We start from the raw sequence: 13,971 nt of genomic DNA, 5'->3' as shown, positions 1-13,971 counted from the left end.
GGAGCGGGAACCGGGCGAGTGCGAGAGGCCGCCGGGCCAGGCCGGGCGGGGCCTTGTCTCGGGCCGGGCTGCGGGAGCCCCTGGGCCGTTGCGCCGCCGCCCGCCGGTTGTCAGCGGTCGTGCTCGGGGCCCGGCCAGGACCGCTTCGCCTCGCGGCGCCTGGCAGCGCCGTGTGACCCGCCCAGGGCCAGCGGGTCCCGCTCGGCGCTGCCTCGCTCTCCGCAGAGCCCGGGACCCGCGGCGCGGTGCGGACCGGCCCGTGAGGAGAGGAGCCCCCGGCCTGCGGACCCTCGCTTGAGGGAGGGGGCTGTTGGCGCTGGGCAGAGCGAGGGCAGGCCGGCCCCAGAGCTCCCTGCTGCGGCGGTCTCGGGGCTCCATTCAGCTGAGAGGTGTTGCTGCTGGGAGCTGAACAGCACCGACCCCTGTGACACAAGTGTCCCCCCTTACCAGCAGTACTTGGCGTTTCCCAGGCGTCTCTCTGGGCTGGGTGGAAGGGGCTGTCAGGCCGCTCTGAGATCAGTGCCGGGTTCACCCTTTTCACCCTCTACACAAACTTTTCGCTCTCCTTATTTGTATGTGAAATGAGATCACAAATATCTCTCCTAAAGTGGTTGCAAGTCTTCTCCCTGCGCTTTGAACTATTATACTTCTCTGCTCAGAGTTAAGCGGGCTCCCTTCTGCTTGTAAGAATATAAGCAGCTGGCTCAGGAGTCATCTGGATAGTGTTCCCACTCTCCTGGAGCTTAGGCTCTCTCTCATCCCTCTCTTTGAACCTGCCATGGTGTTTCAGTCAAACGTGGTGAGGGAATACTCTGAAGAAGGCCGAGAATGAATGCTTTGAAGAAAACTCTTAGCCTCTGGGTAGAGGACAAAATTATGCCCCTCTTGTGCTCCCTTCAAGGGAAAAAAGGCAGGATGGGAATAATATAACTTTTAAATGTTCTGAGACTTAGCAGGAATGTGTTACCTCCAAAGCAACTGCCTTGTGTGCTGCCTTTTACTTGGCCAAAAGGAAGAGAGGTTGGGTGTGGGATTGTTGTGGAGGGCTTTAGAGGCACATGAGGTGATGGATCAAACCTGCAGGAAGGCAGCTTCATTAGCTTTACTACCCTTAGAGAAACTTCTCATTAATTGGAATACACTGTTTTCTGGAGTGCTTGCACGCTCCTGAACTCTATTTTTTTTGAGAAAAATATATTTTTTGTCTGTAGTGCAGCACTGTACTTAAAAGATTGGAAGGAGAGCTCAGTGCAGGGATGGGGAGCACTCCTTTCACAAGCAGTTTCTGAACTGTAAGGATATGTTGTGGTTGGGAAATGGCTGGAGTTGTTGTTCAAGGTGACTTGACTTTCTCCTGAAGCAGCTTCTGCTGGTGGTTGAAGTCAAGGAGTTATTGACAGAGTATGGCTTTTTTCTTTTCATTGTTCTTTCCAGTTCATTCTCTTTGTTACCTTCTCTGTCGACTCCAGTGCACAAGAAGGCAGTTGAGAGGAAAAGGGGCAAGTGGGCAGGAAGTTCACAGGAGGATCCTGTGGTGGTTCTCAGCAGAAATCACTGCCTGGCTAACAGTAAATAAACTTGAAAAGACTGACCTAATAAGGGGGAAAAGAGATGTTAGCTGAAAGTCTCTGAAACTCCTGTTAGGATGCCAGGGGAGAGTAGTAGAGGAGCCTTCAAGTTTTGCAGTATCAGGTGCAGGTAGCTGTGAGCAGTGTTGTGTTCCTCTAGATCCTGTCCAGGCAGGAGACAAGAAACACTCCCTGCTCTGAAAAGTTTACAGCTGTCACAATACTTTTTAAATTCAGCTAGGCTTGGTGATTGTGATTGTGAAAATGTAATCCACTACCCAGTCTATCTCTTGTGACACAATTTCTCCTGGTTTTGGCAAACTTCATCCAGTGCTTCAGTAGCTGTTGCTGAAGCATGGACCTGCCTGCTGGGCTGTGGAGACAGGCTGTCAGTGCCACTGTGCTGTGGAGGAGCATCCCTGCTGGTGGTGGGCAGAATCCTTCAATCCATGCAGAGATCTCTGCTGATAACCAGGTGTTACGTGGGCTCACCCTGCTCATGGTGTATCAGGGCAGTGTTGTGTTCAGTACAGGCTGGCATCTCCTGGTGCAGCCGATGGTGGGAGCAGGAAGAGTTCAGTGTCTCAGTTCTGACTGTTCCTGCTCTTTGAAAAGGTAATGAATACAAACTTCTTTCCCTTTGAGACCTCGATCTACCAGTCTGGCTTAACCTTTTGATTTAGTTCATGTTCTTACTAAATAGAGCCTCTTCTCTTCTTTCATGGCTCCAGGACTGTGCACAGGCAGCACCTGTGCTTGTCTGGCTTCCACTAGCACAGTCTGAGCTACACCCATTCCTGAACTTGGGTGTACTGTTCTTGGGCCCATCAGCCTCTGGAGAGTGTTTCTTCCTTCCTCTTTCCCGTTGAGCAAACATCACTATCCTGCTGTCTGTAAAAGAGCAGCAGTACTTACATGAGACTCTGCTGTGGCTGCAAAAAGGGCAAAGCACGTATCATCTTTCTCCGGGAGACTGGGTGCTTTTTCTGTAGGGAATATTTTCCTGCCTTTGGTCACAAAGGATAAAGTGATGTCAGTGGAAGGAGCTGCAATTGGACAAGCACCCAGCATATGCTGTAGCAATAAGGGACACATCTTAATGTTGTGACAGCAAGCTCAACACCAACGTGAAGCGGTTACAGGATCACGTTCCCTCGCCTGAATTTCCTTGTGCTGTCAGTGCTGCTGCTTTGTTTTCATGCAGTGCAGCTACATTGAGGTGAGTGCCCAAATTGCATCAGGGTACCCTGTCACTGCACATTTCTGTGTCCATAATGACTCTTCATAAACAGGCGAGTTTAAAATATTCTTCTGGCAAATAAATAGTTGCAGTTGTGTTTTAGGCAGCAGCACTCACCTGATCTGTTGAAGCCTATTCGGTCTCAGAGAGGTTGTCTTACTGTGGAAGGATCTGCCTCTTGCCCACAGTTATGTTTAGGTTTGTTACATATGCCAGTGATGGGGGAGCTTCTGGTCCTGGGAGCAGCCATTTTGCTGGAGCTCAGCAGCAGTTGTTACCTGGCAACAGTATACGAAATTTCGGGTTTCAAAACCAGTGAAAATTTCAAGGGAGGATTCGCTGAGACAGGCGGCTTTTCCTTGGGTGTGCTGATGTGGGGGTGCAGATGGAGGGGCCTTGCTCTCCAGTGGGGGTTGTCAAATATTTGCCTTGCTAGTGAAGAAGAAGAGTCTCCTTCACCCCATTACATCTTTCCCCTCCTAAAGCCTTCAGAAGGCATGGAAGTCAGCAGGCAGCTTGTGCTAGGCCAGATGTGCAAAGTCAGGGCACACACACTCTTCAAAGCACAGCTGGGGCTCTGGACAAATGGCTGCTTTACACAAAATTTGAGTGCTGTAAACTTCTATATGGTCAACCAAGGGAAAAATATGGGAATCCCATAGCCACAGCTGTAGAGTGTCCTAGCAAAGTTACTTAAACACCTGGACTTCAAGGTCTGGTCTCACAGTCAGAAGCCAGCTTTGAAAAGTAACAAATGTATTGTTTCCAGCCAGCCCCAAATGTTGCAGCTGATCCCTGCAGGGCATCAGGACTTCAGAGGTCTCTGCAGGCCTGAGGGTTAGAAGTGACCTGTCAAGAACTTTTTGGTCTGGCACTCGATTCAGTAAACCCCAGTTACTAGCTTAATCTTTCTGATCTACGGCTGTTTGCTCCTTGAGCCTGGTAAGTTCCTTGAGCATGTTCTTTGGTGTTTCTCTGATCTGCTGGAATGGCTTGTGTAAGAAAAAGAGCTGTTTCACTCAGATATATGGAGGTGAATTTCTCATCATATGGGAGGTCTCTTACACATCTTTTTGGTAGAAGACTTTTCCTAACCAGTTCAGTGTATTCTACCCGACAGACCAATAGAGGCTGACAAAAAGCATCTGGAGGTGGTGTACTTCACACAGTGTTATTTCTTTCAAATGCATGTTGGGCACAGCTGGTCATGCTTTTCCTCAGGTTCAGTGAATGAGAACCAGAGACCATCAAATTCGTATAACGGGGACCTGAATGGGCTGCTGGTGCCTGATCCCCTTGGGAGCGGAGATGGACCTGCTTTGGCCAAGCCAGTGCATCGCAGCATCTCTCTAGGAGCCCTGCAGGAGAAACAAGTCATGTAAGTTTTGTCAAAGAAATGCTGAGAATGAATAGAAAACCACTCAAATTTGGTTCTCTTGAGCCACATGGACATGCATGCTGGGAGTGTGACAATGGGTTTTATGTTCAGGTGACAGTTGTGAGTCAGTGCTCTTGGTTAGAGCTTTTGTAGCTTTTGTGAGGCTGATGCATGGAGTCTGCCATCCTTGCAGCTCAGGAAGTGAAGAATATCTGCTGAGTTGTTCAGAGAAGGGGAGTGGGACTGTAATTGGTGAAAACTGCAGGTCAGGGTGAATGTAAATCATGAGGGCTCTGGTTGAAACTTGTGGTTCCCCTGTAGATGTCCAGCAGGACTCTTCAGGGACCCGAGTCACCCGAGGTGTTGCAGAGCTTGTGGTTGGGTTCTCTGGTCATGGTTTTGAAAGAGGACGCCATGAGAACCACAGGCAGTGTGCACTGTTTTGTTGCTGGTTGGTTTTGGTTTCTTCACACCTTCCAGTGTTGGGGACTTGAATCAAATGTAGGTCTGTGCTCAAGTCAAACGAACTGAATGTTTTTAGGCTGAACAAAGAAGATGTTTGACACTGTCAAACCTGTGACACATAGGGAAGGGAGACTCAGCTGAGAGGAGTTTCTGTCTTCACACAAATCCTGTTACGTTGCTGCATAAAATTATGAATTTAATAAAGTGTCAAATATTTTGTTCCTGTGAGTCCTGTCTGATTTTTTTTCCCCCTCTTTGTATTTTTTTAAAGCTGTCTTTCTGGTGATGACAGCTCAACATGTTTAGTGATATCAGCAAAAGATGTGGAGATAGTGGCCAGCAGTGACTCCAGCATCACCAGTAAGGCCAGAGGGAGTAACAAGGTAAGGAGCAAGAGAAAGCATGGTCTGTCTCTTTTTTAGTCACATCAGCTCGTGCTTGAATATTTTTAAACAGAAATAACTATCTTCTTTCTTGTGTCATAGGAGCTTGTAATTAGGTAGAAGTTTGTCAAAGAGTTTAACAAGGAGAAAAAAGTTGGAGCAGTATCTTGTAACTGATTGTTTCTGTTATTCCAGAGTCTGGCCAAGTTATCCTCTAATTTTCAGAAATCCATTATCTAAGCTGTAGGTTCTTGGGAAAGTGTCCTTTCTCCACAAACAAGATTTTTCTGCTGATTGATTCCTCCCTGGACCCTGAAGGGAGGATTTCCCTGGCTGTTTTGCTGGCATCAGTCTTGATGAGGGCTCTGGCCAGCAGGTCAGAGCTGCAAGAACCAATATGCTGAAATTAGAGCTGGTGCTGAGCAAAGAACTAAGCCATGCTCAGAACAAATGCTGATGATTAGGAGCGAGACCTCTGGTCTTGATCCACTCAGCCCTTTTCTACTTTGTTGCTTAATTTTCCATTTTGTGTTTTTCCATTTTCCATTTCAGTTTGTTTCTTAGTGTGCAGTGAGCTAAGAGACCACAAAGATGGAAAAGATAATTCCAGACATTTCTCATGTTTTGTTTTCTTTCTCCTGAACAGGTGAAAATACAGCCTGTTGCTAGATATGACTGGGAGCAGAAATACTATTATGGCAATCTGATAGCTGTTTCAAACTCTTACCTGGCTTATGCCATTAGAGGTGAGATGCCTTCTCTTCTTGGATGTGATTTGTATTCTTTTCCTCTGTGTATCATTAAGAAGGGCAGAGTTTACATCAGAACAATGTAACTGGCGCTAATTGAAACATACCTTGCAATACCCAGATTAGAGTGCTTTTATAGAGGGAATATAAGCAATGGTGTAGAGAAGAGTTTGTTTTATGTGGGAGAGTTAGAAATAAAAGAGAAGGACTCAGTGGGCATGTAGGAAAAGTTGAAGGACTACATTGGTTTCACTGGGGAGCTGATGTTCAGATTCCTCCTCTAATTAAATATGTCTGAAGCAAACAAGCTGCTCTGTAGCTAAGCACAGAAACAGCCCCATAGTAATTTGAGCAGATCAGTGTTTGTGATAGATTTGCTTGCATTAATTTAGAGTTGAATTTAAGGCTAAATTTTCAGGATCCAAAGAGCAATGCAGATGTGGTGGCTTGTGCAATAGAGAGAGGAAAGCAGAACAACCCAGGCAAAGATGGTTTCATAGCATATGGGATAGAAGGTGACAGGATGAGAGGAAATGGTTTCAAGTTGTGCCAGGGAAGGTTTAAATTAGATGCTAGGAAATTTTTTTTCATGGAATGGGTTCAAAAACATTGGAACTGCCCTGCCCAGGGAAGTGGTGAATTCACCTGGAAGTGTTCAAAAAACATGTAGATATTGCACTTGAGGACATGGTTTACTGGTGAACATGAGGGTTGTGCTGGTTGGACTTGATGATCTTAAAGGTGTTTTCTATCCTTAAGAGTTCCATGAAATGAACACTTAGTTATCTGCAATGTCTCTTTCTGCTCTTACAGAAGCACAGAGTGTCTGTGTCTCTTTGTTCTTAGTTCTCGCACCAGTTTATCTGGTCTTTTATGAAATGTACTACTCTGCTCTTGTAATAACCTTTTTTTCTAGCTGAGGTATTTTAGAGTAGCTTAAGCATGTCTCACCCTTTTAAAAAATAATTTAAAAGCTTGGGTGCAGTAACACTGGGAAGCTGGGAGTGGTTTGCTAGGGCTGGCGTGGGCATCAGGAAGTGGAAGCACCATGATCTCTGTAAGACTGCCTGCTATGTAGTCAATGGTGTCTGTCTGAAAAGGGGAAGCTGGAAACTTTGCTTAGTGTGCATGTGTTCTGAAGCATCTTCTTTTCAGTCATGCAAGCCAAAAAGCAGTGAATGTCCATGCCTTTTGCTTCCACTTACAGAACGTGTGTCCGAGCTATCTGCCTCTCAGTAACTCCTTTTCTCCAGTAACTGAAAATTAAATTGCAAATAAAATTAATTCACTGTCACTGGAGGTCATCCTTGGAAGTGTGGCAAGCTCGGGATGAAGGTTTAGGCCTGGCATTTAATTGCGGCGTCTTTAATCAGGATGATCCTGGGAATTATGAGAAGTTTATGAGACTTATGGGAAGTTTATGAGAATTATGCAGAGAAACCACAGACATAAATGTGACTTCTCCCTCTGTCTGTCTCACAGCTGCCAGTAATGGCTCTGCTATGGTGCGGGTGTTGAGTGTCAGCACTGCTGAGCGGACCTTGCTGAAGGGATTCACAGGAGGCGTGGCAGACCTGGCCTTTGCTCACCTCAACTCCAACCAGCTGGCCTGCCTGGACGAGGCTGGCAACCTTTTTGTCTGGCGCCTGGCCATGGATAAAGAAAAAATCCAGTATCTTGTTTAAATACACCTCCTGTCAGTCTCTGTGTAATGATTAGATGTGAATGCAACCTCAACATTGCCATTTAATTTGTAGCCTTTGCAGAATAGCAGCTTGGAGGGGGAAGATCAATAGTTATGCCACTTCCAGAGTATCAAATCAGTCAACTTCTACCTGCATTCAGCACAATCATTACTTGGTATTGCATTGCTTGGAATTCTAGGCGCACCTTAGTGCTCCTGGTCTGGGCAAAGTAGACAGTGAGAAGTGTCAGTCTGTACCAGCTGGCCTTAGGCATGGACAGTGTCACCTCAAGTGTGTGACAGAGGTTTGTCTTGTCTGGGTCTACCTCTTTTCCTCAGTTACTTCTCTGGGGAAGAGGATGTAATATTTCCCATCCACTCACTATCTTCCTTTCAAACCTGTCATCCTTTTGATGGCCCCGAAATTTATTTTCAGTGTTCATTACCCTAAATATTTTCCTTTTAATTGCTAGGACTGATTGCTCAGTGCTTCTGGGAAACATGTGAGGTATGTCACCTCAGAGTGTAGCTTTTCAATTTTAATTGTGTACCATCATTTCAAAAGCAACTGGAGCAAAGGTGGTGGTAGTTGTTGAAGCCCTGATTTATGGTGCACTTGAGCACTCAGCTGGGGGCAATGTGGTGGCTCTTCTCTCTTTCTCTGGTAGTGTTGCAATGGTAACAAATCATTTAATCATTAGCTGTCACATGGATTGCACATTCAGATGTGGCTGTGTGCCCCTGTTGTGCTTATCCTGTCACTGCAGCCTGCAAGAGGAAATTGTGAGAACCTATGAACTTCTGTAAGCTGAAGCTCTTCTGTCAGTGAAGAAATTCTAGCTTGGCTTCTTTCTCAGCAGAATCCCTTTACCTGCTTTCTTTTTTGAATCAATGGCCAAAAAAACCTTGAGGTTTAACAGTATTAAAAGAGCAGACCAAGTCTGAACAGGTTATTGCTGGACATTAGTAACAGAGGCAGAATGTTACATCTCTTAACCCTGGTGATCAGAGAGGAGATCTTGGTCAACATCAAGCGACCTGACAATACCCCACTGAACACCTTCCGGAGAATCATCTGGTGCCCTTTCATCCCGGATGATAACGAGGAGAGCGGGGAAGAGGGGAGTCAGACCTTGGCGTTGTTGCATGAGGACAGGGTAAGGAAACTCTGCTTTGGAAACATTGCCCTAATTTATCATTAGAAGGTGAGAATTTAGTGGAGGAGAGAGCTGAGTTTACAATGGAGTTGTAAGGGCTGTCTAGGCCACGATGGGGATCCTCTCTTCCCAGGGCCATTCTCTGGGCCTCGGGAGGATGGAAAGGGAACTTCATCCAACCATCAAATACCAAGGACCACTTGAAACAGAGGCATCACTTGTCTGTTCAGGCTGAGCCAGCCCGAGGGAGGGACTTGGTGGGCAGCACCTACAAATGCTAAGAGCAATTCCCTGTGTTATGCACAGTGCCAGGAAAGCATCTAGTGGCCAAACTGGGTGGAAATGAGAAGGCTTATGTCACGCACTTGCCATTGGGCTGGTGTGTCAGGCCATAAGATAAGGATCTAGGATGTTCTCTGGATCAAAAGTGGTTGTAAAAATAAACCTGTATGGCTACATGTTTGTTTTCCAGGCAGAGGTGTGGGATTTGGACATCATCCGAACCAACAACAGCTCCTGGCCGGTGGAAGTGCCTGATATCAAAGAAGGTTTCATTGTGGTGAAAGGCCACAGCACGGTACAAACCTGGGGGGGTTTTTTTGTCTTCTTTGGGTTTTCTTTGGGTTATAGTGTCTCAGGAGCTGTAGTTCTATGGCCAGTTGGCTGTTAAAAAAAAACAGTTGTGAGGCAATTATGATTGTGAGAAGCCAGAACATCTCAAACCAAAGTGATCTCTATTCATAACATGAATAACAGTAAGAGCAGTGGCAACGAAGTCCATTGTACTTGAATTTGCTGTCTGGAAACAGTGATGGTTTATTACTACCAAGAAAGAAGGGTGCATGTCAATTGTTCTGTGAAGGGTTAAAAGACTTAATGTTAGAAGCTACCAGTTTCTGTTAGAAATCACTCTGGCCTTGTCTACTATCAGATTGTTAGTCAAATTCTTGCTTGAAGATAGAGCTTTTTCTTCTTGTAAAGTAAGAAAAGCTATAAAATGACTCTTCTGTGTCTCTTTTCCCCCTCTGTGTAGTGCCTGAGCGAGGGAGCACTTTCTCCAGATGGAACTGTGTTGGCCACAGCAAGCCATGATGGTTTTGTAAAATTCTGGCAGATCTATATTGAGGGACAGGATGAGCCAAGGTAACTGGAGAACTGGAAAATGAAGCATCTTGGAAACAGCAGCATTTTCTCTGGGAGAATTTCCTTGATAATTTTCTGTGATAGTCATTCTCAGGACATTATAAAGATACAACATAAGTGTTTGTAATTTGTTGCTGAAAAATTGCATTCATGAATATCGTAGGCTTATGGAAAAAGCAGAGAGCTGTGTCTGGAAACAGGAGTTCTGTGCTTTGCACAAGCTGTAGTCAAACTCTTTTGCACTGTCCATGTAAATGCAGGAAGCTGCTCTGAGCCATTCTTCTCAATGTTGACTTCTTTTTGCATTGTATTTTTGTCAAGACACCAGACCAAATGGCAACATGGGTTATTATTTATTTATTGGTAAAAATATTTCTCTGTGTGATCTCCTTATTTTATGTAAGACTTGTAAAGAGCTACAAGTCAGTAATGCTTTGTGGCTTCTGGACAAGGAGTTGTGTGTTCAGTGTCAGCGTCATCCTCATTTACCACTCCCTTCACACTTGGATGTTTTCTCTGATTTATTCCCAGGTGTCTTCATGAGTGGAAACCCCATGATGGTAGACCTCTTTCCTGCTTGCTCTTTTGTGACAACCATAAAAAACAAGACCCAGAGTAAGTCCCCAATCTTGTGCTTGAAGTATTAAAGTTCAGCATTGTTTTCTAACTCTGCTTTGCCTTGAAAGTTCCTTGTAACTGAATCATACTTAAAAATTTTAGCTTTGTAGCAGAAACAAGTGCTGTTATCTTTGTAGTCAGTTTTCTAGTGATGGAGAGATATATAAGACTGAAGCACAACCTGAAGTGATCTTAATTACAGTCCCAATTCCATGAAAGTAATGAGAATTCTACATTGAGGAGTCCTCTCAGGTTTGTGGTATGGTCAGTCTTAAATGGCCTGTTAGCCCTCCAAATTTCAATTGCCATTGCTGAAAATACAGCTTTTATTGTTATTATTTCTTCAATCAGTTGTGGCCTTAAGGTTTCTGAGAGGTGTAGTGGTTTCTAGTCTGCCTCAGAGCAGGAATTCTCTGGGAGCTTTAGGCCACGGTTGGCCAAAATCAGCCAGGAGCAACTTGTGAGGAGCCTTTCTGGGAAGGACCAGATCTTCTTTAAGAGAATTTGGATCTGTTGTGCCTACAGAGTTCCCTTCTGGAGGTTTCTCATCACAGGAGCCGATCAGAACAGAGAACTGAAGATGTGGTGCACGGTGTCTTGGACTTGTTTGCAGACTGTTCGGTACGTGCTGGCACTCCTGAAGGGTGGAATTTGGGGGTACTGAATTTGCAAAGATGATCCCTGATGTCCAGTGGATTCTACTCCAGTCCAAATTTGAGCCTACTCCTTTGGCATTCCAACCTGCAGTTGAAAGCTCTCAGCTGTGGCAGACTGTCAGGTCAAGCTTTGGCAAGCCCAAGGAAGTTTATACTTTTCTTATTTGTGTTACCAAGATCTGTTGTCTTTGCCTTTTTCTGTAAAGCAGAAGACATAGCTGTAGCATGAGGGGAGGTTGCACAAGAAGAACTGCACACCTTGTTTTCTTCTCTAGAAATTTTAGATATTCAATAACCAATCTAGGATCTTTTCCTATTAGTGCTTTTTCTGGTTAAATTATGAGAAGCTGCTATATTGATACAGCTTAAGAAATTATCCAAGGCTTAAATGTTAAGCCATGTAGGTCCAGAAATTCAAATTCTGCTTTAGTCCATCCCTTGACTCAACTTAGGTTCCCTGATTTTATTTTTCTGATGGTGGATCATGGCCTCTCTCACACACACATGCTTAAGGCCACTTTGGATTTTTCCTCTTAAAGTGAGAAGAATATGACATAGGGCCAAGTGCTGCTTTTTCCACCTCATGCTGCAGAAGGTCCAAAACTTGTGGAAGGGTTATTTTGATCTGGTGGATTTTTGGTTTTAAATCTGTAGCATTGACTCTTGTACTCCTATGAACGTGGAACATGTTGAGTAGTGACAAAATGTCACCTTTCATTTCAGTGTTCAGAATCCATAACTTGAGCCTATCGTGCCAGCTCCCAGCTGCTTTCTTAGCTGATGTCAGCACTGATTTCAGCAAAGGTGTTTATGGTCTAGTGGGTGGTTGCACTGTAATAGGACTGTAAATTCCTTAAGGTTCTGTGGGAGTTGTGGTAATTAGTGCAGCTTCATAGCAATCATGCTGGTTGGGCTAATCTACCTTGCTGTCTGTACCCCCTCCTTCTTATTTGTATATGTAGCTTTTCTCCTGACATCTTCAGCTCCATGAGTATTCTTCCCAGCTTGAAAGTCTGCCTGGACCTCTCTGCTGAATATCTGATACTGAGTGATGTGCAGAGAAAAGTAAGTAGTTCATTTTATTGCTGCCTGTGGGAAATGGTGGCTGAAGTAGAATTGGCCTTGTGTGTGACTGGTTCTGCTGCCTAGGTCTGGGATTTGCATGTCAGTGGATAAAAATGCAGAAGTTGACTCAGCAATTTCACTGCTAGATGAAAAAGGGTAACAATTCAGCTGTGTAATCCTGAGGAGCCTTAAGGATTATTTCTCACCCTTTGTAAAGCTCTCATTTGGAGATACTTGTGTCTGGCATGGTAGGATTGAGTTCTTGATCAACATTGACTCGCCTAAGTATGTGGTGCTTGTGGTTCTCTTGAATATTCCATTTCAAGATCCAGGCTTTCCTCACGTTATTTCCCTTGTTCCAAATCTGTTTTGGATGCTCAGCTCTGTAGTCCCCACACATGTGCATGGTCTGCTCTGAAAGCTCTGATTTACCATTTCTAATTCTTTCAGGTCTTATATGTGATGGAGCTGATGCAGAACCAAGAGGAGGGCAAGGCTTACTTCAGCTCCATCTCGGAGTTCCTCCTTACCCACCCAGTGCTGAGCTTTGGCATCCAGGCCGTGAGCCGCTGCCGGCTAAGGCACACCGAGGTGCTCCCAGCAGAAGAGGAAAATGACAGCTTGAGTGTAGGTAGGTGACAAAATTTGGCTGCTGTGTGATCAGGATTTCTTTCCTGTCTAGCTCTGACTTTCTTGTAAAAGGCTGGTCACTTCTTCCAAATAACAAGAGGAAGCAGCCTCAGGTTGTGCCCAATGAGGTTTAGATTGGGTGTTAGGAAAAATTTCTTCAGCAGGCTTAAGCTGGGTTGTCAAGCATTGGATTGCCAACAGGATTCAAGGTGTGGCCTGGTCACTCTGTTGCTGAAACAGGCCAGGATGCCAGTGGCCTTCTTGGCCACCTGGGCACACGCTGGCTCATTTTAAGCTACTCTTAACCAGCACCTGCAGGCCCTTTCCCACTGGGCAGCTTTGCAGCCACTCTGCTCAGCCCGTGGTACTCCAGGGGCTTGTTGTGACCCAAGCACAGGACCTGGCACTTGGCCTTGTTGAACCTCACATAATTGGCCTCAGCCCATCAATCCAGCCTGTCCAGACCCCTCTGTAGGCCCTTCCTCCCTTCCAGAAGATCAACACTCCTGCCTAAGGTGGTACACAGCATCCTCAGTCGGTCAGGGGAGGGGGTTGTCTTACTCTGCTCTGTGGTGTTGCAGCCTTGAGTTCCATGTGCATGTGCAATTTTGGGCACCACCACATAAAAAAGACATTAAGCTGTTAGTGAGTGTCCAAAGGAGGGCCATGAGGATGGTGAAAGTGAAGCTGTATGGAAAGTGGCTGAGGTCACTTGGTCTGTTCAGACTGGAGGAGAATGAAGGAAGACCCCATTACTGTCTTCCAGCATCCTCATAGGGGGCAGGCACTGATCTTTTCAATCTCATGACCAGCAACAGGACTCAAGGAAATGGCATGAAGCTGAGTCAGTGGAGGTTCGTGTTGGATATCAGGAAAAAGTTTTTCATCCAGAGGGTGGTTGGGCACAGGAACAGGTGCCCTGGGGCAGTGGTCATAGCACTGAGCCTGTCTGAGTTCAAGAAGCATTTGGACAATTCTTCCAAGCACGTGCAGTGATTCTTGGGGTGTTCTGTGCAAGGCCAGGGCTTGGATCAGTGATCCTCATGGGTCCCTTCCAGCTCAGGATATTCTGTGATTCTGTGGAGTTGTCTGCAAACTTACTGAGAGTGCTCTTGATCCCCTCATCCAGATGATTGATGAAGAGAATCCATATCATGCTGGTTCTTTGCCGTCAGTTCATTCTGCTGTGATATTTTTGTAGTACTTTGTGTGTAGTTTCCATGCAACTTCATGTT

At 45.6% G+C, this 13,971-nt stretch overlaps 1 protein-coding gene across 3 annotated transcripts in view; it reads left to right on the top strand.

Moving 5' to 3' along the window:
- EDC4 (enhancer of mRNA decapping 4) overlaps positions 1 to 13,971 on the top strand; it is a 33,440-nt gene that overhangs the window by 326 nt on the left and 19,143 nt on the right. The window contains exons 1-13 of one of the 3 annotated variants that reach the window (XM_086847426.1): positions 99 to 2,183; positions 2,300 to 2,787; positions 4,030 to 4,186; positions 4,923 to 5,034; positions 5,681 to 5,780; positions 7,266 to 7,455; positions 8,477 to 8,624; positions 9,097 to 9,201; positions 9,658 to 9,767; positions 10,299 to 10,382; positions 10,911 to 11,006; positions 12,004 to 12,106; positions 12,557 to 12,737. In XM_086847426.1, coding sequence (XP_086703552.1) covers positions 7,286 to 7,455; positions 8,477 to 8,624; positions 9,097 to 9,201; positions 9,658 to 9,767; positions 10,299 to 10,382; positions 10,911 to 11,006; positions 12,004 to 12,106; positions 12,557 to 12,737 — 997 coding nt within the window. In that variant the 5' untranslated portion in view covers positions 99 to 2,183; positions 2,300 to 2,787; positions 4,030 to 4,186; ... (1 more) ...; positions 5,681 to 5,780; positions 7,266 to 7,285. Of the gene's footprint in view, positions 1 to 22; positions 2,788 to 4,029; positions 4,187 to 4,922; positions 5,035 to 5,680; positions 5,781 to 7,265; positions 7,456 to 8,476; positions 8,625 to 9,096; positions 9,202 to 9,657; positions 9,768 to 10,298; positions 10,383 to 10,910; positions 11,007 to 12,003; positions 12,107 to 12,556; positions 12,738 to 13,971 lie in introns of those variants that run through there. The other 2 variants (XM_086847425.1, XM_086847424.1) reach the window with 2 other exon arrangements.

The sequence above is a fragment of the Cyanistes caeruleus genome, chromosome 12 (assembly GCF_971803275.1).
Source record: "Cyanistes caeruleus chromosome 12, bCyaCae1.hap1.1, whole genome shotgun sequence".
NCBI classification, from domain to species: domain Eukaryota; kingdom Metazoa; phylum Chordata; class Aves; order Passeriformes; family Paridae; genus Cyanistes; species Cyanistes caeruleus.
The sequence above is the reverse complement of the archived record's forward strand: the minus strand, read 5'-3'. Positions and strand labels throughout refer to the sequence as shown.